The sequence below is a fragment of the Thalassophryne amazonica genome, chromosome 17 (assembly GCF_902500255.1).
Source record: "Thalassophryne amazonica chromosome 17, fThaAma1.1, whole genome shotgun sequence".
NCBI lineage: Eukaryota > Metazoa > Chordata > Actinopteri > Batrachoidiformes > Batrachoididae > Thalassophryne > Thalassophryne amazonica.
The window spans coordinates 51,986,040-52,013,406 of record NC_047119.1 but is presented as its reverse complement, the minus strand read 5'-3'; the positions used below and the strand labels follow the sequence as shown (position 1 = coordinate 52,013,406).

The 27,367-nt window shown below is 41.0% G+C and overlaps 1 protein-coding gene across 4 annotated transcripts in view; it reads left to right on the top strand.

Moving 5' to 3' along the window:
- Positions 1-7,128: 7,128 nt before the first annotated feature.
- The window catches only part of grin1a (glutamate receptor, ionotropic, N-methyl D-aspartate 1a), a 76,637-nt gene continuing 56,398 nt past the window's right edge, over positions 7,129-27,367 (top strand). For 2 of the 4 annotated variants that reach the window (XM_034192065.1, XM_034192066.1), the window contains exons 1-3: positions 7,129-7,467; positions 20,459-20,593; positions 26,920-27,096. In XM_034192065.1, the coding sequence (XP_034047956.1) occupies positions 7,219-7,467; positions 20,459-20,593; positions 26,920-27,096 (561 nt within the window). In that variant the 5' untranslated portion in view covers positions 7,129-7,218. The remainder of the gene's footprint in view (positions 7,468-20,458; positions 20,594-26,919; positions 27,097-27,367) is intronic. The other 2 variants (XM_034192062.1, XM_034192063.1) reach the window with 1 other exon arrangement.

Here is a 27,367-nt window from a genome sequence, read left to right as displayed (position 1 = left end):
GATTTGCTTCCTTTTTGGAATTCTGGCTCATTCAATTTGTTGTGGAGATCAACACGTGAAAATCAATCAGGTCTGGGGCCATTACGCTGCAGTTTGACACGTACTCATGCAGCAGTGATACTGAGAGCATCAAGGTTAAACTGTTTTGATATTTTCAGCAGCTAATCTCTCCATCACTCTTTCTCTCTTTCCGATGATGATGTAACCCCTCCTCACTTCTTGCCAAACCGTGCTAACCAGTGGACGTACTCTCAGATCAGCTCCTGTTTGTGGGGTGCCCCCTCCCCCACCCCACCCCACCTCCCCGTCATTGCGCGGCCGTCTTTAGAAGCATGCAGTGCACCGTGCGAACCAAACAAATCCGAGCTGTTTATCTCAAATGGATGAATGTCAGCTTGGCAAAAAACCTGCAGCTATAGCAGCTGGCTGCAGAGGAACGAGAGTAATTATGCAGACCAACACACACACACACATACACACACACAAAAGCATGCACAAGATGCAACGGTGCAACCACAGATGCAAACACACCCACAGGGGTTGTTCAGCAAACACGTTGCTCAACCTTGACTGTATTATGAAGCAATTAACTGTCTCTGCGCTCCTCTTGATCCTTCTTGCAACCTCGTTTCCTCTTACCCATCCTCTTCCTCCTCCTCCTTCTTCTTCTTCTTCTGGCTCTCTCTTTCTCTCTCTGCTCCAGAGATTGGAGACTTCAAATTGCGTCTGAATTTCATCATAAAACCCTGCGCCGCTCTTACTGCCCTTGTTGCCTCCTGCCAAACACAAAGATATGCCAGCACACGCAAGCTCGTGCTAACACGCCACCAAAAGCAGCGTTCAGGGGAACGATCAACAAATCCATGTCAAACACCGCGGAGAGGCGGAAGAACTGGACCGTGACGGGAAAGCGGCACACACCAGATTGGAAATTTCATGTTGGCAAAGGGTGAAAAAAATATTTATTGAAGCTTCTTACGCATACAGATTTTTTTTAAACACACACAGAGTAAAAAGGGGAAAACAACAACGGCCGTGACACAACACGCCGCTGAGCATGTGGTGTGTGGTGTTTGACACTCAGCTTCAGGCCGCAACCAAACTGACAGCGTGCAGGTACGACTGTGAAAGATTCCATTTGTGCCTCGTCCATCGATGTTTAGGAAGAGAGGAGATGGAACAACATTACAGGAAAATTTGGAATAATTAGCTGTATTAATAAGGAATCAGTTGTTTATATTTACAGTGTAGTGTCTTATATATATATATATATATATATATATATATATATATATATATATATATATATATATATATATATATATATATATATTTGTATGCAAACGTTTGGGCACCCCTGGTAATTTTCATTATTTTCCTGTATAAATCATTGGTTGTCTGGATTAGAAATTTCAGTTGAATATATAGCAGACGAACACACTATTTGAGAAGTGAAATGACGTTTCTTTATAGAAAGTGTGCAAAAATTACTTAAACAAAATTGGGCAGGTTTATAAATGTGGGCACCCTTGTCATTTTATTGCTTTGAATACATTTAGCACTGATAAAATAAAATTGGTTTGGTAAGTTCATTGAAACTTGACCTCCTTACACAGGTGAATCCAATCATGAGAAAGGGTATTTAAGTTGGCCATTGACAAATGTTTCCCCTCTTTGCATCTCTTCTGAGTGACAACATGGGAGCCTCTAAACAACTCTCAAATGACCTGAAAACAAAGATTGTTCAACATCATGGTTTAGGGGAAAGATACAAAAAGCTATCTCAGAGATTTCAGCTGTCAGTTTCCACTGTGAGGAACACAGTGAGGAAATGGAAGACTGCAGGCGCAGTAAGGCCTGAAGTGGCAGGCCAAGAAAAATCTCAGTTAAGCTGAAGTGAAGGATGGTGAGAACAGTCATAGTCAACCCACAGACCTGCTCCAAACACCTACAACATGATCTTGCTGCAGATAGTGTCTCTGTGCATCATTCAACTATACAGCACACTTTGCACAAGGAGATGCTGTATGATGCTGTAATGCAGAGGAAGCCCTTTCTGCGTACATGCCACAAACAAAGGGATGCTAAAGCACATTTGGACAAGCCAGCTTCATTTTGGAATAAGGTGCTGTGGACTGATGAAACTAAAATTGAGTTATTTGGACAGAACAAGGGGCTGTATGCATGGCTGAAAAAGAACACAACATTCCAAGAAAAACGCTTGTGACCTACAGTAAAACTTGGAGGTGGTTCCATCATGCTGTAGGGCTGTGTGGCCAGTGCAGGTACTGGGAATCTTGTTAAAATTGAGGGTCACATGGATTCCAGTTTCAAGTTGTGCCGGGGCTGGATCTTTCAACAAGACAATGACCCTAAACACTGCTCAAAATCTACTAAGGCAGTCATGCTGTCCATGCTCAGAAACCAACAAACCTGACTGAACTGGAGGTGTTTGGCAAAGAAGAATGGTCCAAAATACCTTCAACCAGAATCCAGACTCTCATTGAAAGCAATAGGAAACATTTAGAGGCTGTTATTTCTGCAAAAGGAGAATCTACTAAATATTGATGTATTTTTACTGTTGGGGTGCCCAAATGTGCAATGCACCAAAGCACTTTATAAATTATTGGCATTGTTTTTAAAGTTTTGCTTTTAAAATATACAACCCCAATTCCAATGAAGTTGGGACATTGTGTAAAATGTAAGTACAAACGGAATACAATGATTTGCAAATCCTATCCAACCTATATTCAATTGCATAAACCACAAAGACAAGATATTTAATGTTCCATCTGATAGACTTTATTGTTTTTGTGCAAATATTTGCTCATTTTGAAATGGATGCCTACAACACATTTAAAAAAAGCTGGGACAGTGGTATGTTTACCACTGTGTTACATCACTTTTCCTTCTAACAACACTCAATAAGTGTTTGGGAACTGAGGACACTAATTGTTGAAGCTTTGTAGGTGAAATTCTTTCCCATTCTTGCTTGATGTACAACTTCAGTTATTCAACAGTCCGGGGTCTCCGTTGTCATATTTCGCACTTCATAACACGCCATCCATTTTCAATGGGCGACAGGTCTGGACTGCAGGCAGGCCAGTCTAGTACCCGCACTGTTTTACTATGAAGCCATGCTCTTGTAACACGTGCAGAATGTGGCTTGGCATTGTCTTGCTGAAATAAGCAGGGATGTCCCTGAAAAAGACGTTGCTTGGATGGCAGCATGTGTTGCTCCAAAACCTGGATGTACCTTTCAGCATTGATGGTGCCATCACAGATGTATAAGTTGCCCATGCCATGGCCACTAACACACCCCCATACCATCACAGATGCTGGCTTTTGAACTTTGCACTGGTAACAATCTGGATGGTCTTTTTCCTTTTTTGTCAAGAGGACACGCACGATGTCCATGATTTCCAAAAACAATTTGAAATGTGGACTCATCAGACCACAGCACACTTTTCTACTTTGCATCTGTCCATTTCAAATGAGCTCAGGCCCAGAGAAGGCGGCTGCATTTCTGGATGTTCTTGATGTATGGCTTTCACTTTGCATGGAAGAGTTTTAACTTGCACTTATAGATGTAGCAACGAACTGTGTTAACTGACAATGGTTTTCTGAAAGCCCACGCGGTAAGATCCTTTACACAATGTCGGTTTTGAATGCAGTGCCACCTGAGGGATTGAAGGTCATGGGCATTCAATGTTGGTTGGTGATTATATTATGGACTGTAGATGATGGAATCCCTAAATTCCTTGCAATTGAATGTTGAGAAACATTGTTCTTAAACTGTTGGACTATTTTTTCATGCAGTTGTTCACAAAGTGGTGATCCTTGCCCCATCTTTGCTTGTGAAAGGCTGAGCCTTTTGGGGATGCTCCTTTTATACACAATCATGACACTCACCTGTTTCCAATTAGGTGTTCTTTGAGCATTCATCAACTTTCCCAGTTTTTTATTGCCCCGTCCCAACTTTTTTGAAATGTGTTGCAGGCACCCATTTCAAAAAGAGCAAATATTTGCACAAAAACAAAGTTTATCAGTTTGAACATTAAATAGCTTGTCTTTGTGGTGTAATCAATTGAATATAGGTTGAAAAGGATTTGCAAATTATTGTATTGTTTTTATTTACATTTCACACAACATCCCAAATGGATTGGAATTGGGGTTGTACAAATGTATGAAATTAGACTTGCAATTTAATTAGTGTATTCCAGTTGAACTGTAGTTTTAGTGCTTTTGTAGCTTTGTGTATGTATATTATGTATTACGTATGTATTTAACATACATACATACATATATATATATACATATATATATATACATATATATATCTATATATACATATATATATCTATATATATATATATATACATATATATATCTATATATACATATATATATCTATATATACATATATAGATATATATATATATACATATATATGAGATGTGAGAGTCTCTCACATATATGTGAGAGACCTCCAGGTGGACACCATTCGGAAAATTCAGATGGCTTTCAGGAACGATTTTATGGGGATTACACAGATTAAGGAGTGCTCCAGCCGGTTTTAAGACCGCCCACAGCGTCTGAGAGCGCGGCACACTCTGAGTGCCGATCGACAGGCTGAAACCCCGCTGAAACAACCAGATCATTTCCAAAGTGAGAGCTTTGTTGATCTGGGACGTCGTCTGACTTCCACAAAAATGGCAGAAGACGTGGACATCAAGACTTTTTTGGCACATTTCACTGTTACAGGAGTTTTTTTCATGGAAAGAGAAGCGGAGGGATGCGCCACGGAGCCGCTCATGGCACGGGACAAAAGCACCTCCATGTTGGTTTCACAGGACGGCTTTCAGATGCTGTCGGTGGCTTTTCAGTTGTGTGTCTATCCGAGAAATTGTGCGTGAACTGGACATGCCAGAACATGTCCTGTGAGGCTTCATCACGGCGTTGCTTTGCGCCATGCGGCTCCACCATGACGCGCGGAATTCCTCCCCTCCTCTTTCCATGACAAAAACTCCTGTAACAGTGGAATGTGCCGTTCATTTCCACACTGGACGCTGTGTTGATCCAGGACATCGTCTGACTTCCACAGGAATTGCAGAAGACGTGGACATCTGCACTTTTTCGGCACATTGAGACAGACGTGTGGAGGAATTCCGCGCATCGCGGTGGAGCCGCATGGCGCAAAGCAACGCCGTGATGAAGCCTCACGGGACATGTTCTGGCATGTCCAGCTCATGCACAATTTCTCGGATAGTCACACGACTGAAAAGCCACCGAAAGCCATCTGAAAGCCATCTGAAAGCCGTCCTGTGAGACCAACATGGAGTTGCTTTTTTTTTTTGTCCACCTGGAGGTCTCTCACAGTTTCTGGAAAAATTTGATGCAGCAAAGCTCCAAATCGTTCAGTCATTTATTCGCAATAAAAATCCGACGAGAGAGGTGGACCACTGCTCACACAAAGCCTGCTCACAGGCGAATGACGCAACCGACAGGCGTGAAAAAACTCATGCATGCGTGATTCAAATCCATATGGTTTTTGCAAAAAATAAAAAAGTCGGATACTTTTCTAACAGACCTCGTATATATATATATATATATATATATATATATATATACATACATACATATACACACACACACACACACACACACACACACACATATATATGTATTTTGGTAAGACTGTCTTATTGTAGCATAAAATACTTCTTATGGAAGCATTTGTCACAGAAATGTGGAATGCTGTTTTTTTAAATTCTGGTTGTGAGCTTGTTTAGATTAAAAAACAATCCAAAACATTTTGTAACACCTGATTTTAAACTGAAGCCTTTGATATTGAAGTTATTAACAGAAAGCCAGTCAAATCCTGTTCATGAAATGAAATCATTTTCCTGGTGGAATTTTGTATGTGCATTATAAATTTATCAGACATTTCTGTGTTGTGTGATTTATAATTTATATTCCTGATTATTTTTTTTATCTGCTCCTCCATATATATATATATATATATATATATATATATATATATATATATATATATATATATATATATATATATATATACGTATATTATGTAATAAACACTCCCACACCCTCCTGGGGGACATATTAAAATTTTTGACTCAATTAATAATTGGATATGAAAGAAGAAAGCGCCGTTTGATACAATTAAGCATTTTATGCACTGACACGTTTTGCTGAAGTGATTCATTTCAACACTTCCTGCTGGGATGGAAACACTTAACTATGGAGAACATAATATTCCGTCTGTGTGCACGTACCTGTTTATGTGTGTGTATGTGTGTGTGGGGGGGGGGGGATCCTTGTTTCCTAGGTAACCAAAGAGGTTGAATGTGCTCGTGGAGCGGGTGGATTCGCCCACGGTTACTTCGGCGCGCTCCAAAGGCTGCCGCGCGGCAACAGAGTGTCCGTTTTGACGCAGAGACCCGCATGATGAAAGTCCACGAACAAGCTCAACTCTGACCCGAAACCCATTTGATCTGATCAAAGCCTTTCCTCTCCATCCCATCTGCCGTCAGTGCGGAAAATGTCGCAGCCGCCTGGTCTCACTGAAAAGCGCACAGCTGACCCGCACACTGCCCGCAGTTCATTTGGCACCTGCAGGTGCGCAGAGCGCAATGAACGCGCCTTTTTGTAGCGCACACATACGTTTGTTTTATTTTATTGTTTCTTGAGTTTGGGACGATCAGCTCAGCAGGATTCCTTCGCTCAGGCACCATCATCATCATCATCATCATCATCATCGCCAACGCGCAAAGACGGACGGGAGCGCGCACCCTCGCCGCGGCGCGCATGCACAGCTGTCAGCACCAAGGACAGCAGCCACGGAGCCCGGGAGCAGCGAGCAGCTGCCGAGACGCATCGGGTGTCCGCACAGAGCGCGCGGACGAGCGGCTGCAGCAGGACACCGGCGCACCTTTAGACTTTTTCCAAAACCGCTGGGAGGGAAAAAGGTGGACAGTGCGTTCTAGGCACCCCTGCCCCTAATATGATCATGCACATTCCTCCGCATTGCACATAAAACCAGTCTTCCTCCTTTTTTTTCCTTTCCTCCCCTCCCTCACTCACGCCGCCCACCTGGATCGTGTCTGAGCCGCGCTGCTGTCCAGAAGCTGGTTGAGCCGACCCGCCTCCGGGGAGAAAAGCGACCGGGCTGCACTGTGCTGTTTGGTGGTCCACGCGATGCGTCTGTTTCTGCTGGCGGTGCTCTTCTGGTGCTCCTGTGCGCGGGCCGGCTGTGAGCCGAAGATCGTGAACATCGGGGCCGTGCTGAGCCAGAAGAGATACGAGCAGGTCTTCAAAGATGCCGTAACCCAGGCCAACCAGGTCTACGGCAGGGACAAATTCAAGCTGACTGCCATCTCCGTAACGCACAAACCCAACGCCATCCAGATGGCTCTGTCCGTGTGCGAGGACCTCATCTCCAGCCAGGTACTTCAGTCACACTGCTGCTCCTCTCATCACTCACCCGCTACCAGCGCGTCCACCTGCTCAGGAAGTGTCATGTTAAGACTGACATCAGAGTGTTTCTGAGGTGAAATTTGTGGAAAATGCGCTGTTTTCAGACAGGACGCTTTGACTGCGTGCAGAAATGGCGCATATAATTTACCAAGGTGATGCACCTTACAGCCAACCCCATCTTCAGGTTTTGAAGAAACAGCCTGCGCTTGTTGCTTTAAATTGAAAGGTGCTGCTTGCCACGCCCCCTCCTCCACCTTCTGACAGGTGGCATCTCTGGCGCAGATGATTGGACGACTCTCACAGCGAGTCAGCAGAAGTAAAAAAAAAAAATGAGGCGTTGAGACTGTTTTGCGCACAGCGGCAGAATTTGTAGAATTGTGAGGATTTTAAACGTGGAATCCTGAACATAACTGTTAAAGAGTGCACGTCATTTAAGATGTGCATGAGACAAGGTTTTAAGCTTGTGCGAAAAAACGTGCACTTTCTCACACTGAGCCCAGCTGAAGCTCGTGGTGACAGGAGAAGAGGTGGTTCCGTGAAGACTAGAAGCTACAGATGTGCTTTGCACAACTGCAAAACACGTGTCGTTGTGAGTTTCCAACTGATGCAGATTTCATTTTAATGCACGGTGACAGTTTGCAGAATGCGCAAATATATGTGCACTTACCAGTGCACCCATGGGCTTGGGGCTTGCTGCTTTTAAAATGAGGTGTGGTCAGGTGCAGTGTTGGTGCATTGCCATTGTGAGGCGGCAGAAAGCAGTTGCATGATAAATCACCAAAAACCTTCTAAAGTTAAGCACAGATTGTTTCTGCTATTTATACACCCCAATATTCTGCTGGTATACACAATGAAACTGAATTAAATACAACAATTTAACAATTTAAAAAGACAAAAATGTGAATCTCCATCATGTTTCAGTGCTTCAACCTCAGGGAGCTTTGGTGGCTGCACTATGCTATCGTCCTTTGACTAGTTGCACACAATTCTGTTAACTCACCAGAAACCCTGTCAGTTGAGAAGAATAAGAAGAAGTCTGACACAGATCTTGAGGACTACCGATGCTGTTGTTGATCTCCAGATCTTGCAATATGTCAGGGATGAGTGTCTATGATTTTTCCAGTGTGGGACACCAATATATTGTAGACTTCCCTAGCCAACGCTGACCTATTTCCAGCTGCGTGGACTGGGACTATGAAGAAGTGTGTTATTCAAGGACAGTGACATGTAATGAATCACTGGTCTATATATTGGTACTCCAAGTCTAGTCTCACTGGTTATCTTCTGTGGACGCATTTGAGTTGTATACCCCGGGATGTGATGGTAATAGCAGATGCCAGTCTGATTGCTTGAATTCTAAACCAAAATCACATCAGTGATGAATGTAGAGACTAGGGATGTCCTGATCAGGTTTTTTTTTTGGCCCCAATCTGATTCAGTCATCTGATTTTGAGTATCTGCTGATACTGAGTCCTGATCCGATACTTTAAAAAACTGAATGAACAATGAACAAATGCTAAATATATAATATTTTCATTTTAATCACTTTATTTTATTATTTATCACTTAAACAGTGCACTTCTCCTTGAGGTAGCTTGAACAATCAAGTAATAATCTACCAGACTTAAAAAATGTACAAATTTCCATGTTATTTTATTTGTCTAACAATACATGTCCAAGATTCCTTATGTTAAACAAGAAATGATCTAATCTGAAATAACAGGTGGTTTTAATTTACAGATGAAAGGTTTCTAAAGAACCATTTATTGATTTAGCTATTTTAATTACAAGTGTTCTAAACTTTTTTTAAACAGTAATCAGAAATTTTGAGGTAACAAGCAACAAATAACATTTCCAAGGATTTTTCTTCAGAAAACTGCTCCTGTTTTGTACAGATCAGTGGTTTCTGCCACTAGTCTTCCGTGTTTTGGCCCGACGCATCGTTCCTATTGGACAGCACGAAGCTACGTCACAGCTCAGAGCGTCGAAAGTTGGATTGGGTTGAACTTGTGTTTTTTCTTTTGTTCAATAAAAAATAATAAAAATAAAAAAAGATTGGGTTGAACTTTGACCACGTCAGCCTGCTGACAAGCGGCAATGCGCACTTCCGTCAGAAGCGTCGCTTTAGTTCGGCTTCTGACGCCTCTAAAAAGCAATACTTCTCATTGAAAATAATGCTTTTTAGACCGATTCCTGATGCCTCTGACGCTTCCGACATGTGAAAGGCCCATTAATCTGCAATAATGAGCTTGAAATTGTCATGCCTTGCAGGTGCCAGGCACCCGAAGTGTTTGGACCCAAAATGCAAACTCTCGGATTACTGGATGTAGAAGTACTCATGGTCTTTAATTCAGGCTCTGGTTCGATACACAGGTGATCAGTCGGCGAGGCAGAAGCACAAACAGGGTCAGGCAAAAACACAGTCATGGGCAAGCAGGGTTCAAAGGCAAGAGCAGACACAGACATCATGGGCAAGGCAAAAGGCGCAGTCAAAAAATACAAGGCAGGATCTGGATACACGGCAAAAACAGGACTAGACAAAGCGCTGGTGAGTGTACAAAGACAACAAACGAGCAAGGGTGTGGTGGCTGGGTGGAGACTAAATAGGACAGGAGTTAACTAGGTGCACGTGAGGAACAATCAAGAAGGAGGCGTGGCTAGTGAACGAAGATACTTCATTGTGCAAGACAGTGAGGGAGGACAACTTAAGGTGGAGTGAAGAAAAGACAAAGATATGTGAACAGGTACACAGAGCGTGAGTGAAAGAAGACAAAGCAGACAGAGTTAAAGTGAGAGAAAAACATGACAGGTGCAGGATGTGAAGTGAACATAAATAACTGGGCGTGAGACAAGGACATGAAAGCAGGTGCAGGATGTGAAGTAGGAACAAGAGGCAAAAACAAAACTGAGCTACATCTGAATAAGAGTCAAACAGGAACATGGACTAGACTAAACAAGAACTGGCAACATGGACTAGAATACAAGACGGAGCAAAATACTAAAATGACATTAAACAAAAACTGACTAAAGAAAACTAGGCAGTAATACAATAACCAAAACAAATCCTGACATAACAGTACAACAAATATTATAACCAAGAAGAACAAGAGATAACTAAACAATGACTGAAAACTAGAAGAGAGTGAAAGGCCAAAGTAAAAAGTAACAAAGAAAACAAAGTGACAAAACAGAAAATAACCATATGATGAAAATGAAATACCTAGTGAATCATAAGAATAAATAACCATATGATGAAAATGAAATACCTAGTGAATCATAAGAATAAAGTGGCAAGAAAAACATGACAGAAAATCACATGATGAAAATAATAACTAATAAATCAAAGGCACAGCAGACGGGAAACCACGAAAAGGGGAAAAATAAGGGTTCAACGCCCTGACCTGGCCCAATCCCTGACAGAAATAGTGCTGATCAAAATAATGAGGATAAAATCTATATTGGATTCCTGATCAGGATATAACGTCCAATTTCGATCAAGTCTGAAACCACGTGATCGGATCGGGACATCGCTAGTAAAGACTAGCTTTGTTCAGTTCAGATTTGATTTATTGCATATCTGACTCAAATCTGATCTCATTGGTTGACTGTCCACATCATGTATATATTATACAGCAACAAGTGACCAGATGTGATCTGTGTGTCCATGTGGAAATCCTCATTTTCCTTCTTATCCACGTCGGTTGCTATAGTAATGACATGTTATTGTGCTCAAAAGTTTGTGCCATTTATTAGAGAATATGAATGATAACACAAAAAACTTTTTTTATCAATCATGGTTAGTGGTTGGGTGAAGTCATTTTTGTCAAACAACTGTGTTAACTCCTTTTAAATCATAATGACAACAGAATCTACCTAAATGACCCTGATCAAAAGTTTACATACATACTCCTTTTCTTAATACCGTGTGTTGCCCCCTTTAACATCACTGACAGCTTGGAGTCTTTTGTGGTAGTTGTGGACGAGGCTCTCTGATGGTAAAGCTGCCACTGAATATTTCTTGACTTTATTTACATCAGTTATGAAGAAATACAAACAGTATGGCACTCTGTGGTAAATCTTTGTGGAGTAGACAGTTCTCAAAAACTGAGTGACTGTGCAAGAAGGAGAAGAGTGAGGAAAGCCACCAAGACACCCAGACAACCCAAAAGAAGTTATAGTCTTTTGTGGCTGTGATTGGAGAAATTGTGCACAGTGCAAGCTTTGCATTTTCCATCACCACTCTTAGCTTCACAGTGGAGTAGAGCAGAGAAGGATTTTCTTTCAGCAAAACAGATCAAATCCAGGCTTGCATCTCAGATGTACCTTCTGGCAAATTGTAGCTGAACTTTCAGGTCTTCTTTTTAAGAAAATCCTCCTCTATGCCACTTCATCATGAAGATGGATAACTGGTGATACAAAAAGCAAAATTTGCACTATGCACAATTTATCCAATATTTCTCCCTTAATATCTTAATTTCTTCCTTAATATCTTGCTCCACTTTTGTATTTTGGAGTGGTGCTGAACCCACTCGCTCATGCATCTGAAGCATGGCAAACTCAGAATGGATCCGTGAATTATGAAGCCTGTAACACACTTTAAGTATCATCTCAGTCACTCAGATGTCACACACATGCGTATTTACACCAGGATGTTATACAGTGAGGCAAATAAGTGTTTGATCCACTGTCAATTCTGCAGGTTTTCCCACCTACAAAGAATGGAGAGGGCTGTGATTTTTATCATAGGTACACTTCCAACTGTGAGAGACAGAATCTAAAAAATGATGATAATAATAATAATAATTCTGAAAATTGCATTGTATGATTTTAAATAATTAATTTGCATTTTATTGCATGAAATTACATTAGTAACAAATGAGGCCATCATGGTTTAAAATCCTGCAAGGCAGCAAGGTCCTCCTGCTCACACCAGCACATGTCCAGGCCTGTTTGAAGTTCACCAGTGATCATCTGGATGGTCCAGAGGAAGCACGGGAGAAGGTCATGTGGTCAGATGAAATCAAAATAGAGCTTTTTGGAGGATGAAATTAACCACAAGAACACTGTCCCAACTGTGAAGCATGGGGGTGGAAACATTATTTTTAGGGGTGCTTTTCTGCAAAGGTGACAGGACAGCTGCATCGTATCAGTAAGAGTACTGAAGATGGGTCGTGGCTGGGTCTTCCAGCATGACAATGACCTGAAAACACACAGCCAGGACAACTAAGGAGTGGCTCTGTAAGAAGCATTTCAAGGTCCTGGAGTGGCCTGGCCAGTCTCCACACCTGAACTCAATAGAAAATCTTTGGAGGAGTTGAAACTCGAAACTTGAAAGATCTGGAGAAGATCTGTATGGAGGAGTGGACCAAAATTCCTGCTGCAGTGTGTGAAAACCTGGTCAAGATCTACAGGAAACGTCTGACCTCTGTAATTTGCTGTTTGCATTTGTGAATCTCGCGCCGTCTTGCGGTCCGTGACTCACGCAAGAGGTCAGTTTCAGCAGAGTTCCAGTTCAGGGCACAATGTAAACAAATCTCATGAAGTATGGTCAACAAGACAACATCAGGGCATGGCAGAAGTCCATCACAGGTGCTACACCTCCTCCAGATAACCTTCTCAACTTGGGAGAATTTGTCATCATCATAATCGCCCGTGAACTCACTGGATCAACGCCATCCACATTCTTGCTCGCCATTGTTTACATGCTCTGTGAAATGGTGGAACTCTGTTGGCGCTGCAGTGCATTGTGCGAAGCGAAGGGGGCCACCAGGGGGATTATGGGAAACGTTAAAGTACCGAATGGCAAACAAAGGTTTCTGTACCAAAAGTTAAGGTCTGTTTTTTTATTGTATCAAATACTTATTTCATGCAATAAAATGGAAATTGTTTAAAAATGAAAGTGTGATTTTCTGATTTTTTTTTTTTTAAGATTCTGTCTCTCACAGTTGAAGTGTACCTATGATAAAAATTACAGACCTCTCCATTCTTTGTTGGTGGGAAACACACTTATTTGCCTCACTGTAGATTAGTTTGGCTTGTGTGTGTGTGTTCGCAAACACTCATAAAATGTTTTCATGGTTCTCCACCTGCACCTCTGCTTCCACATGGAAAAGGTTCCACATGGAAATCATGATGTTGTCAACTGACACCCAAACACATTCTCTCTGATATGTTAAGTTGGTTACTACGGCTGATGATGTAGCACGAGTGTGATTTTGTAGGTTGGGAGGGGCGAGCTTACTGCAAAATCATATTTGATTGGAGTAAACGGTGTGTACTGTGTGTTCGAGGACAGGATGCTCCATCAAAAATATTTATTAACATAATCAGATGCTGAAGCTATACAAGCTTTAAAAAAGCTATGTTCACAAGTCCAAGACAGTATGTGTTTTTTGTGCCTATTGCTTTAAATGTAAAGGTAAATGTGGACTTGTGTGACATAAGTATAAACATGTCACAAGTATAAACCAAACTATTTGAGATCAAAGTTAGCTTACAGGAGAGTATTTCTCTGAATGCACAGAACTGTGTGAATTTGAGGGTGTTTAATATTAAACCACAACTATATTTGTACAAATAGGGTCCCTTTAACATACTGTGGATTTGACATATACAGGTAAACAGGGCAAGCTTCAAGCATGGAAATAGGATTTTTCATTTTGGTGTTCACTTTAATAGAGGGGAAAAAATCTGAAATATTCCCTGTGTTGCAGCATAGGTTTTGCACAACAGCATGTACATGAATGAGTGGGCAGGTGGCATTGTGTAAGCAATAACTCAGAAACAATGAAGGCTATCAGCTTGTAAAATATCAAATTAAATGAGCATATAATGACAATGACCTAATCAGATAGTAACTGATGACAAAATAAATTGAAAAAAAAAAAAATAACTTTGTAACATTCCATAAATGGGTCTGCCCCCTAGTGGATATTTAGGGTATGTTGGGTGGATGATGAACATTAGGAACAGCTGTGGTTCTGCTTACATGTAGTTTGCTTGCTACCTGCTGAAGATTGGACATGTGTGCTTGTTAGCGTGCTCCACCCAGAGACGCCCACCTGCATGTGAACATCAGCTACAGTAAAAACGTATTCTCGGAGAAAGTCGATGGGCATATAAGGGGGCCAACATATACAACAGAACATGAAAGAAACAACCAGAATTAAAGAATGGATAAAATGTATGGCTGGGGATGATGCCAATATTTTTGTTAGTCCATGGCTGACTCGAAACACTGCTTTGAAATGTTTCTAAACCTTAAACGTTGTTCTGGCGTTTGCATCAAAAGGAAGACATTATGTGCTGTGCTAAATGGGGCCTCGTTAGTCACAATTTCAACAGAAATGTTTAGAAATGTTACATTTAATTTGGCCCCTCTAGTCTTGAAACATAATTAAACATAAGGGAATCGATTAGGCTACCAACATTTTGATTCATAAACAATAAAGCTGCAGTGTGCAGGATTCTACCATCTAGTGGTGATGTTGCAGATTACATTATGCTGTGAAGCACCCCTAAATCACACTGTAGCTTTAAATAACTATGAAAAATAGGTAAAAGTGCATTATTTATGGAAAGACTACAGTCAGCGCAGGGTTGGTGCGTGCACTAGTGCATTTGTTGCTTCATGCCAAAGGTCTGGCAAATCAACAAAGTCACAAAGCAAAAGGCAAATAAAGCAAAATGGGCTAAGAAACATAATTATTATGGTTGGACTGAAGATGACTGGAAGCCAACTCTGGAACAGACAAGAGGATCCAGCAGGAAATGAGTGAAGGAGGAGCACTTGGGAGGTTGATGGCTGACAGGTGATATGAACCAGAGTGACGTCAGCTGAAATACAGACTATCAAAATAAAAGCATGAGTCACTGAATCTGTGATAACTTTAATATTCCCAACAGAGCCATCCAAAAACAGCCATCGGTTTGGGGGCATATCTGAAATGAGAGGCCACATTTCATGATGCACAGCTGCAGATCAACTGAAGTGCAAAGGATGCAGTGAGGAGTGAAACAGGCAATATGTTGTGCACAATTAACGACTTGGCCATGGTTCTGTTTTCATTGTGTGTATGGTTGGCATCGCATTCTGGCAGGAGTCGGCCCGAGTGCGGCCATCCAGCTTGTGTTGGCCTTTATTCAGCTGCAGCTGTGATGTGGTGCAACAATAATGTGAAAAATCACATCAGTGCTGATTTTTGATGTGATGGATGATGAGAATCGCTGCTTCCTGTACAAATTGCATCGCACTGCACGTGCTGCAAATCAAGCAAATGCAGGGTCTTTACGAAAGGCATAAACTGTCCCCTCGTGTCATACTCAGCGTGGTTTTTTTATAGCACATCAACACGAGGTCACAGCATATGGAGGTGTGAAGTCTGTGTGTCTGCAGCTTTCATATAATGAGGCTACATGAGAACAAAAAGCCTCAGTGCAACACCCCCCCCCCCATGCCCCCCAAAAGGGTAATGACTCTCATCAAAACTGACTTGGCGAATAACACTGTCACGTCCAGTGAATTGTCGTATGTTGATCTAAAAAAAATTAAAAAACTTCAAGGCTGAAAAAAGGAACAATGGCTCAGCGCTCCCTCGGCCCGAGGAGGAAGGATGCCTCATTTAGACAGGAGAGGGTTTAATCTGATGAGATAAAGCGAAGCAGCCACTGAGAGGGAAGGCTGCAGCAGATGGAGGAGTAGATGCCTGCAAGCAGTCCTTGGATGATAGACCTCATTTTTGACCCAAACATACGGGCCGCTCATATCAAATAAATGCCAACTTTCTTCCTCTGTCTCTGGCGCTTGAGGCTTTTGTCATGATCGGGCTTTAAGAGAAGCATCTCTGCCGTGTTTCTATGCAGAAAACCTTTTTCTTTTCTCTTTTTTGTTTTTGTACACTTTGGGTCTACAGTGGTTGAGTTTCCTGCAGAGATGAGCCTAAATTCTTCTTTTCTTTTTCCATGAGAGAATTTTCTCAAGTATCGTTCATGTAAATATTCACTGTTAAAAAATTTTATATAAGTTTTACTCGAGGCCATCAAATATGGCCGTCGGTATTGTGAAGGCTTTTCTTCCTGTCCTTTTACTGCCAGACTTGAAATTCACAGGGAACATTCTTGGGACACAGACTTTGGACAAGTTGAAAGATGGCTAACCTTGACGTAGTTTAAGAGGTTTAAAAAGTCATATTCTTTTTCAAACTGATCCGTTTTGGTTTTGAGTGATGTGAGTGACAACCAATCAGTGTAGAGCAGCACTGTGATGTCAGTCGCTGGTCTCTTCAAAACTGTTTCATTTTTTGTGTTTATATACATGTTTCTCATATATTATGTAAAAGCTAGCAAGAAATAAACACTTCTAAAACTGAAAATGCTGTTTTTGGAACCTAATAACACCTCTGAACTTATTTACAAGGCATTTTGCCGAGGTTAGCCTGGTGACGTCGCTTCCTAGTATAGCCAGGGGTGGGAAGGTTACTTTAAAAATGTATTCCGATACAGTTACTAGTTACCTGTTGAAAAATGTAATCAGTAACGTAATCCAAGTACCATAATATTAAAGTAATGTAATTTGATTACTTTCAATTACTTCTGGATTACTCCAATATCAAATATGCTAATACAGACAAAAGAAACTAAATATAAATAGCCTTGACCACATAGTACAGTTTATTAAGCAAAAATAAAACTGTTTCTTTTACATGGCATGCTCTGTTTTACTTCACATTATGAATTAAGAGCACCACAGTATTGTTTTAAACACACCCAGTGTTCACCTGCTAAATTTTGAAGAAAAAATGCCAAACAAATGAAGAATAATGAAAACTCAGGCGGTGTGCGGATGAATTTGTCATTAAAAGTGGCTTGCAGAACAATATACAAAACAAAAAAAAAGTCTGCTACTTGTTCAGTAAACATAAAATTATCTTACTTTAGTCTTTCACATAGCATTCGCACCATGTTTAACATATCAGTCCACTTATTGAACTTTCAAAATAAGAACAACAGCATAATGAAAACCATTAAGTAAATCCTGTCAGTAAGGAGGCGTGATCGCCATTTTAATTCCGGACAAGTTAGTGATTTGCGTGCATAGAAGTTCAAGAAACAGGTGGAATATGCCGGAAAGCTGCGCATGTTGGCAAAGCCACAAACGGAGGAACAAGGGAGACAATGTTTCCTTCCATAAGTAAGTGGTTTTGGTTCTTCTTGTTACTTTGTCTGTGATATTTGGATGATAAACAGCTGTATGTTTCCTGCCGTACCTGTGTCGCCCGATGACACGGACCATTAATTCTTCACTTATATCTAGTTGATATTTTCCACTGCTAGACCAATGTCTAGTTAAAATACTTGTCGTTAGTGATTAAAATTGTTCGACAAGACTGGGGATTTTTTAAATTTGCACCTTAAAATAATGACATTATAATGACCCGCGCTGTGCCGCTCACAGTCACACCCACACATAGAGATGTGCACCCACACCACTGAGTTCATGAATGAAAGTCGGTCAATAAAGGATAATTGTGTAAAAAAAAAAAAAAAAATATATATATATATATATATATATATATATATATATATATATAGAGAGTAAAGGTTTTAGGAGACGCGCTGTGTTTAACAGCAGCAGCTGCAGCAGGACGCCTCAGCAGCTTGAACAGTGCAGATCCGTGTAACTTTCAACACTAATATTTGGGAATGTGTGTGTGTCAGAGTAAGTTTAATACTTTCCTGACATAATTTAATGTCATTTAATTTTACTGGCTCGATATCCAGGTCAAATGGCATTTTAACACGTATTTTGCTAGCATTTTTCTGAGTGTATTCAGTCACGAATCTCCATTGAAAATGCATTAACATCCAGGTACTTCATCAATATTTTGCCCGGTTAGGAGACGTCATGTCGCTGTCCATGAAGGGACGTTTTCGTTTCAAAGAAAAAAAAATTATATACAGATAATATCATAAAAAGCATTAAAATTGTAATCCTGCGAACTAATCCCCATTGTTACTAAATATACCTGTAATCTGAATGTCTTTTTTTTCTGTAACTGTAGCAGAATACAGTTACCTTTTTTTGTATCCTAATTACGTAACGCCGTTACATGTATTCCGTTACTCCCCAAGCCTGAGTATAGCTACTTGCTAACAGCTGAAGTTGTTTCTGGTATAATATGTAAAAGCTAGCGAGAAATAAACACTTCTAAAACTGACAACACTTTTTTTGTAACCTGATAACACCTCTGGAGTTATTTACAAGACATTTTGTGGATGTTAGCTTGCACAATAACTTTTGCTAACTCAAAGCTAACTTTCTATGGAGTTAAGTATGTCACATTATTAATATGTGCAAATGCACAGAGGGTGATCTACAAATATTCCTTGATTTGCAAAACATGAACGAATGATTATTTGATTTGAACGTACAAATTCTGAGACAATAGGATCTTAATAATTAAACAACTGCAAATAATAAAAGAACGCAGTGCTCATACGAGGGTATTTTAGCATTGCATTATGTTTTACACTATTATACAAGAGGTGAAATCATCAGTTTTGTGGTTATAATTCCTACTGTTACTAAACTAAAGGGCTACTCAGTGAAGCCCATTCCTCACCCTTGTGCCAACAAGTCCTTCAGCACATTTAAAAAATAAAAAAATCCTCTATGTTGCAGTGATGGTGAAAGAAAAAACAACTTACTGGATCCAGATCTACCTCAAAGCGTTTTCTTTTTTTTTTTTTTGGTCCACAACATTCCCCTCGATCACATTTTACAAAATTAAAAATAAGTTCTGAAATATTAAGGTTTCATCTTGAAGAGGAAAAAAAAAAAAACACATTAGTTGCACCGGAGTATCTTTATGCCTCTGTAGTTACTGCAGTTCTGCGCAATACCCTTGTTCTTAAAAATAGGAACCAGCACACTTTGTGTCCACTCCTCAGGCCTCACCCTCATTTTCTTCATTCATCAGCTCCTCAAAATATTCCCTCTAACACACTCTCCTTGCTTGTCAGCACATATAAGTGGCCAAAATATACAACAGATCAGGAAAGTAAGTCCCTTCGGCTGCTTCCTTGTTGTGCACTCATGGTCGCCACAGCAAATTCAAGGTGGATCTGCATGTTGAATTGGCACAAGTTTTATGCCGAATACCCTTCCTGATGCAACTCCACATTACATGGAGAAATGTGGCAGAGGGGATTGAACTGGGAACCTTCCACTCTGAAAACAAGTGCACTAACCACTTGGCCACCATTAAAGAAAGGTTAGAATGTATGGCTGGGGATGATACCAGTATGTATCAGTTTTTGTCAGCACATGGCTAACTGGAAAACACTGCTTTGATACATTTCTAAACCTTAAACATTAGCCTTAACCTTAAACAAGGAAGACTCTATGTGCTATGCTAAATGGGGCCTCATTAGTCATAATTTCTAAAACAAATGCTTAGAAATGTTATCATTAATTTTCCCGCTCTAGTCTTGAAACATAATAAAACACAAAGTAATCAGTTAGGATACCAACATTATCATTCATAAACAATACATAAAGCTGCAGTGTGCAGGATTTAGTACCATCTAGTGGTGAGGTTGCAGATTGCATTATGCTGTGAAACATCCCTAAATCTTACACACTGTAGCTTTAAATATTAATGAAAACCAGGTAAAATTGTCAGTGTATGCACGAGTCGCACCTTTTTATAAGTTGCACCTTTTTCTGTGTTTGAGCTCTTTGATTTGGGATTTTTGTGCATTGTTGTAGTGTATTTTTTTTTTTTTTTTTACTAGCATTAATTAATTCCTTTGTTGTTGGAGATAACTGGGTTTTGCATGTGAGCCTTTCAAATTATGGGACAAACTGGTGGATATAAAACAGATTGTCAGAGCTCCATGGTGCAGAGACGGTAATAACTGTCCCGGGATGACAAATCGTTTCTTCTCTGTGTCTCTGCAGGTCTATGCTATTCTGGTGAGTCACCCTCCACAGTCCAATGACCATCTCACCCCAACGCCTGTTTCCTACACCGCTGGATTCTACCGCATCCCCGTGGTGGGGCTAACCACCCGCATGTCCATCTACTCAGACAAGGTGAATGATGGACACGAGAAACTCAGTGAGAGGATGAGCTGAGAGCGAGGAAGCAGACAACTCCCCTGGGGCCACCTCAGAAGCTTTGTAGATTAAGCGTCCCATCACCGTCCATTAGGGGAGCTGTGATTAAATGGGTTTCCAGCTGAAAACTGAAACGACTCATTAATAACATTTCTGAAGGGAGTAATGCTTAAACAAAGTACTTGAAAATGAAAAGGTCCCACACTCCGTCTTACTTGCTGTAGAAAAATTTATTCAGGACTGTACATTTTTCTACAGCAAGTAAGAGGGAGTGTGGGACCTTTTCATTTTCACGTTTAGCTGGGCTTGTCCCTTATCTCCTACGCACCCGTTTGAGGAGTCTGAGGTGCGAAGTTATTTCTCTCTCATGTTAAAGTACTTAAAAAAAGAAAAAAACTTTAAAGAAATGACATGAATGAAATGCCAAATAATTCAGTGTATTTGAAGTATGTCTGTCTCTCTCTCTCTTGCATATTATGAATGAATGAATGAATGAAAACTGTTTATTTCGAACATTTGATACAACAACAATTACAAGATAGATCAGTAAAGACAACAACAAAAAAGTTCCTACTGTGTACCCAACATGTCCGAAAAGGGGTAGGGTGAAGCACCCTAACCCTCATTACCCTTCCTCCTCCCTATACCCAGAAAAAAACATATTTTTGTACCGCTGTTTGAACTGGTTCATGCTTGGACATTGCTTGAGCCCCACTCCCAATCTGTTCCACATCATCACCCCACAGACAGAAATACAGAAACCTTTTAATGTTGTTCGTGCCCACTGATGCTTTAAATTAAATTTCCCCCTCAGACTGTAATCCCCTGATCTGTTAAAAAACATATTTTTAATATTTGCTGGAAGTAAATTGTTTATTGCTTTATACACAATGTGTACTGTTTGAAAATGAACCAAGTCTGTGAATTTTAAGAATTTGGATTGTAAAAATAGTGGATTTGTATGATCTCTATAGCCAGTATTATGAATAATTCTTATAGCTCTTTTCTGCATTACTGATAGTGATTGTGTTGTACCTTTATAAGTATTACCCCATACCTCTGCACAGTACTGTAAATATGGTAAAACCAGTGAGCAGTAAAGAATGCGGAGTGAGTTGTGGTCCAGAATATGTTTCGCTTTGTTTAGAACTGAAATGCTTCTTGACAGTTTACTTTGTATATGTTTTATATGAGTCTTCCAGTTTATCTTATCATCTATTATCACCCCCAGAAACTTATTTTCATGTACCCTTTCAATATCTACCCCCTCGACTTGTAACTGAACCTGTATGTCTGTATTACAATAGCCAAATAACATGTATTTTGTTTTACTTAAGTTTAATGATAATTTGTTTCTGTCAAACCATATTTTCAATTTTCCCATTTCTATACTGATCCTCCTCAGTAACTCCTGCAAATCCCCCCCTGAACAAAAAATGCTTGTGTCATCTGCAAATAATACTAATTTTAATATTTTGGAAACATTGACAATATCATTTATATAAATTAGAAACAGTTATGGACCCAATACTGACCCCTGTGGGACGCCACAAGCATTGTCCAAGCATGATGATGTATATTCCCCCAACTTCACAAACTGTTTTCTGTTACTTAAGTAGCTTCTCACCCAGTGCAACACCAACCCCCTAATCCCATACTGTTCAAGTTTATTGATTAATATGTCATGATTAATTGTATCAAAAGCCTTTTTAAGGTCTATAAATATTCCAACTGAATGTAATTTGTGGTCTATGGCGTTTGTAATCTCCTATTATTATAAATCTGATATTTAAAGGGGTGACATTATGCACTTTTAAGGGCCCCTTCACACATAGTACGAATGTGGTCAAATTGCGCATGAAGTGCGCATGAAGCAGGAATCATATGCAATGCGTGTAAAATCTTAGCTTCCTCTAACGCCTCATACACCTGTTGCTACAACTGCACACACCAGCAGCTGAAAGACAGTTTGCGCTGTGAATGCCCATCGAACCCTCTCACGGCAGATGTCGGCTAAATTCCAGCTGACACACACGAACATCTAACACCGCTCACTTGGCATTTAGAAAATGTGTGGTTATTCGCACTATTAGCACAACAACAGTCAGTAGACAGTCACTGTCGAGCTGGATGTGAAATTTGTCTAAGTGCCCCATGAGTGTGGCTTTGCAAACAGACACAGTGACACGTTGGTGTGTGCGCTGAACTGACAGGAGGTGTGTCCCTCCCACAGCAGCAACTGTGGAGATCTGTGGTTCTGGACGTCACAGCTGGAGAACACATACTGTGTTTGGATGGATATGATATCAGTAGTAAAGTTTCTGACTGGCAATCAGAGATTTTGGAAATTGCAGGTGCGAATCCCGTGGGTAGCATGTATTTTTTAATGTTTTTTATTTTCACACCAGCTGCGCAATGTGGTTACACTTTGCGCAACTGCTCGCACTGTGTTCCTGCAAGCACAGAACCATCGCAGCGGCATCGTTCACGCCTGCCCGTCGGCTCAATGTTTTCGTGGTTCGCACATATGAACTGTTCCGCTGTGATTCACCCTGAGTTGTACTTATTTGTACTACAACCCCTGGCAAAAATTATGGAATCACCGGCCTCGGAGGATGTTCATTCAGTTGTTTAATTTTGTAGAAAAAAAGCAGATCACAGACATGACACAAAACTAAAGTCATTTCAAATGGCAACTTTCTGGCTTTAAGAAACACTATAAGAAATCAAGAAAAAAAGATTGTGGCAGTCAGTAACGGTTACTTTTTTAGACCAAGCAGAGGAAAAAAATATGGAATCACTCAATTCTGAGGAAAAAATTATGGAATCACCCTGTAAATTTTCATCCCCAAAAATAACACCTGCATCATATCAGATCTGCTCGTTACTCTCCATCTAAAAAGGAGTGATCACACCTTGGAGAGCTGTTGCACCAAGTGGACTGACATGAATCATGGCTCCAACACGAGAGATGTCAATTGAAACAAAGGAGAGGATTATCAAACTCTTAAAAGAGGGTAAATCATCACACAATGTTGCAAAAGATGTTGGTTGTTCACAGTCAGCTGTGTCTAAACTCTGGACCAAATACAAACAACATGGGAAGGTTGTTAAAGGCAAACATACTGGTAGACCAAGGAAGACATCAAAGCATCAAGACAGAAAACTTAAAACAATATGTCTCAAAAATCGAAAAATGCACAACAAAACAAATGAGGAACGAATGGGAGGAAACTGGAGTCAACGTCTGTGACCGAACTGTAAGAAACCGCCTAAAGGAAATGGGATTTACATACAGAAAAGCTTAGCAAAAGCCATTATTAACACCTAAACAGAAAAAAACAAGGTTACAATGGGCTAAGGAAAAGCAATCGTGGACTGTGGATGACTGGATGAAAGTCATATTCAGTGATGAATCTCGAATCTGCATTGGGCAAGGTGATGATGCTGGAACTTTTGTTTGGTGCCTTTCCAATGAGATTTATAAAGATGACTGCCTGAAGAGAACATGTAAATTTCCACAGTCATTGATGATATGGGGCTGCATGTCAGGTAAAGGCACTGGGGAGATGGCTGTCATTACATCATCAATAAATGCACAAGTTTACGTTGATATTTTGGACAATTGAAAGGATGTTTTGGGGATGATGCAATCATTTTTCAAGATGATAATGCATCTTGCCATAGAGCAAAAACTGTGAAAACATTCCTTGCAAAAAGACACATAGGGTCAATGTCATGGCATAGGGTCAATGTCAATGAGCAGATCTGATTTGATGCAGGTGTTAGTTTGGGGGATGAAAATTTACAGTGTGATTCCATAATTTATTCCTCAGAATTGACATATTCCATATTTTTTTTTCCTCTGCTTGGTCTAAAAAAGTAACCGTTACTGACTGTCACAATCTTTTTTTCTTGATTTCTTATAGTGTTTCTTAAAGCCAGAAAGTTGCCATTTGAAATGACTGTGGGCCGCTGAAGAGGAGGTACTGCTGGCCCACCACCAGAAGGCGCCCTGCCTGAAGTGCGGGCTTCAGGCACGAGAGGGCGCTGCCGCCTCAGGAACAAGCCGTGGTGACAGCTGTCACCCATCATCCGTGACAGCTGTCACTAATCATCACATCTGGTATAAAAGCAGGAAGACACCTCCACCAAACTGCCGAGATATCATCTTCATCTGGAGGTAATACTCTCAGCCTTTTGTGATTTATAAATCTGTTATTGTGAGTGTTTGCAGGAGAACCGGTCGTTTTTACGGAGGCTGTGCAAGACGGCGCTCCTTTTCATCTGAGACCGCTGCAACGTGTTGAGTGAGAAGTGGAGGTGGCATTCCCACCATTGTTACTGGGTGTTCACACACCCACCCTTTGACTGTCTTTTGCTTTCTGCCAGCAGTACCAGATCCGACACGCCGGGAAGGTGGCCACCTGGGGACTCCGGGACTTGGCGGCTCCAGTATTCCTCGGGTTCAGGTGGCGGTGGAAATCGTGTGGTTCCGGTTCGTTTCCAGACGGGCGTCTCCTATCGTCGAGCCTGCCCACACGACACCTTTATTAATTGACTGTTGCACATTCTGAATCTGCTGTGTTTGGTTGTGACATTCACACCAGTAAAGTGTTATAATTTGACTTCTTCCATTGTCCGTTCATTTACGCCCCCTGTTGTGGGTCCGTGTCACTACACTTTCCCAACAATGACATTAGTTTTGTGTCATGTCTGTGATCTGCTTTTTTTTCTACAAAATTAAACAACTGAATGAACATCAACCGAGGCCGGTGATTCCATAATTTTTGCCAGGGGTTGTATGTGTGAAGGGGCCCTAAGTGTCATGGTGTCATGGTGGCTTGACCCTGAAAGTTGTAGGAGGCAAATGCAGACTCACAGACACAGGTGTTGGAGTAAGGAAAAAGTAACTTTATCTGGTAACTGGCAATTGGTTCGGTACACAGGAAATCAGTCAACGTAGTGGAGGTACAGGCAGGTAGCAAGTTGAGGCGGAGTCCAAAATACACAGCAACAGGACTTCACAGGGCTGAGGCAGAGGCAAAGTCAAAAACGAGCAGAGTTCAGGGATAAGATGAGGCGGAAGTCGGTAACACAGGCAAGGTCAGAAATATTACAAGGCAAAACAGGACAAAGGTGTGAGGCTGGAAAGTGCAACATGCAACAATCTGGTGAGGGACTGTGAGGGCTTAAATACTAGTGGAAGAATCAGAGTATGAAATGAGGAACAGGTGTGCAGAGAGTGCTGGAAGGGGGCGTGACCAGGGAAGACAAAGGTAAGTGCAAGACAGTGCAGTAAGGCAAAAGCAACATGAACTGGGGCAAGATAATTAAATGACAGAAAAACCAACGGTGCAAAATGTGACGTGCTTGATTAACCATAAAAACACGAACAAAACAGAGGGGCAAAACTAAAACTAAGGTGGCAAATCGAGGAGTGACAGACCAGTGATAACTAAAAAGAGAGGACGTGACACAGGAAGTGAATACACTAAACATGACAAAACAAACTATTGACAAAATAGGAAATAAGTGATGAACAAATCAAAACCAGGAACTAGGCAATACAATGAATGACTAAACCATAAATAAATGATGCACGGAATAAAACTGGTAACAGAAGCATTACACAAAGTACATAAATGAACAGAACCAAACCAAGACTTACACATGACCACATATAATAATATGAAAGGTAAAACTATAAAACCCTCAGTGAAAGCCTAGACCAAATAAGGGGAAAACCCAGACATGAACCCCAGGCTGGGGCAGGTCCTGACACTAAGGCATGTCAATATAGCAAACCAGTTTTCTTGAAAATATATAGTATTAAATTCTAATCAATTACAATTATAAAATTGGAGACAAACATTTTTCAGGTCTCTGATAAATAGATCTGACACTTGCCATGACTTGTCACTTGCCACGACCCCTCACCTTTCATATCGGATCATTGCGTTGACCCGATATGCATTGCATTCATTTACATTGTTCCAGTCCAACCAGCTGTGAATGGGTACCGTCCTTGGCTGTGGGAGTAAGCTGTGTTGGACTGGTGTCCTGAATCATGGGATTAGCACTAGCACCAACCGGCTACTTTGCACATTATGACCCCTTTAAGAGCTGCAGACACAGTGGATGTAAATGCTTCCGTGTGGAGTGCTACTCTTGTAGTTTGCAGTATTTGGTGATCTTTTTTTGTTTGTTTGTTTGTTTGTTTTGCTTGTGGCAGCTTTTGTCCTGTTATTTACACCTTGTGAGCATTGACTCCATCCTAAACCTACTTTCTGTTTCCTCAGAGCATCCATCTGTCCTTTCTGCGGACAGTGCCCCCCTACTCCCACCAGGCGCACGTTTGGTTCGACCTGATGCGTGAGTTCAACTGGAACCACATCATCCTGATTGTGAGCGACGACCATGAGGGCCGGGCCGCTCAAAAGAGACTCGAGACCCTGCTGGAGGAGAGAGAAACAAAGGTGAGACGCTCCGGCTCCCAGGGGTCCACCCCAGAGAGACTGAGCGTTTAGAAGCTCTTCTGTGTATGTAACTGTTTTTGTTGTGTGGCCACACCTCTTTCTCACCACTGTGTAAACGCTGGCTAACATTCCTAGAAACATCAACAGCGTCTAAAGTGACAAAAGTTTATTTGCTCATCTTCACGTTGCTTTTTGCCATAGTCCAAATTATCCTGTGTCTGTCCACATTGGAAGCCAAATAGTGGACTTTAACGTGGGGCCGTGCAAACCA